The 763-nt window shown below is 68.7% G+C and overlaps 1 protein-coding gene across 1 annotated transcript in view; it reads right to left on the bottom strand.

Moving 5' to 3' along the window:
* Positions 1-332, bottom strand: part of LOC117795740 (laminin subunit alpha-5-like) — a 15,444-nt gene extending 15,112 nt beyond the window's left edge. The window contains exon 1 of the mRNA XM_034641569.1: positions 271-332. Coding sequence (XP_034497460.1) covers positions 271-332 — 62 coding nt within the window. The remainder of the gene's footprint in view (positions 1-270) is intronic.
* Between the last annotated feature and the right edge of the window lie 431 nt (positions 333-763).

Here is a 763-nt window from a genome sequence, read left to right as displayed (position 1 = left end):
CCCGCCCGGGAGCCCGAGCCCCGCGCCCCGGGGAGGGGGCGGAGAGGGGGCGGGGGAGGGGCGGCCGGTGGCCTTAACCCTTCGGACCCCGGCCGGGCCGGCCTCCCGGAAGGGGCACCTGCTGGCCCCGGGCCAGCCCATGGGAACGCGGCCCCACCGCGATCCCCCAGGGCGTGGCTCCCGGTACCCAGCGGCGCCCCCGATTCGGGGCGCCGGGGCCGCTCTTCCCAGCCTGAAGGCTCCGCTCTTTGTTTCCCTAACTTTGGGCACCTCTTGGCGGCCGAGCGCCCCCGGCGGCCCGGGGACAGGCGCTGCGGCGAAAAGTCAGGCATGCTTGCCCAGCGCGGCCAGGCTGACCGGCTACCTCACCAACGGCCCAGCCCGTTCCCACCCGTCACCCGGCCGTGTCCAGAGCGGCTGCCCCACTGGAGCCTGGACACTTGGTTCCCCGGGACTCGAAGGGGTGGCCTCCGCAGATCCCGTGCAGCTTCACTCCTGTCTTTGGGTGTTTGGGTTTTCTCCCCTTATGCTGCCCCCTCATATCTGCCTCTTTCCGCAGGTGGAGAAGGTGCGTCCTTGCCAGCCATGAGTGGCCATAGGTGGGGGCCCTAGAGGGAGTACAAACTACAGAGGGATAGAAAGACCCCGACTGGGGACCCCATGCGTCCCTGGGGCAGCCAGGTCAAATTCAACCCTGCTAGCTCCCACCTGTACCAGACTTGGCCTTTAAACATTCTAAAATAGGGACATGGGGGTGCCTGGG

Source organism: Ailuropoda melanoleuca, chromosome 13, assembly GCF_002007445.2.
Source record: "Ailuropoda melanoleuca isolate Jingjing chromosome 13, ASM200744v2, whole genome shotgun sequence".
In the NCBI taxonomy this organism is placed as follows: domain Eukaryota; kingdom Metazoa; phylum Chordata; class Mammalia; order Carnivora; family Ursidae; genus Ailuropoda; species Ailuropoda melanoleuca.
Note: the sequence above shows the minus strand (reverse complement) of the source record. Positions and strands in the feature narration are given on the sequence as shown.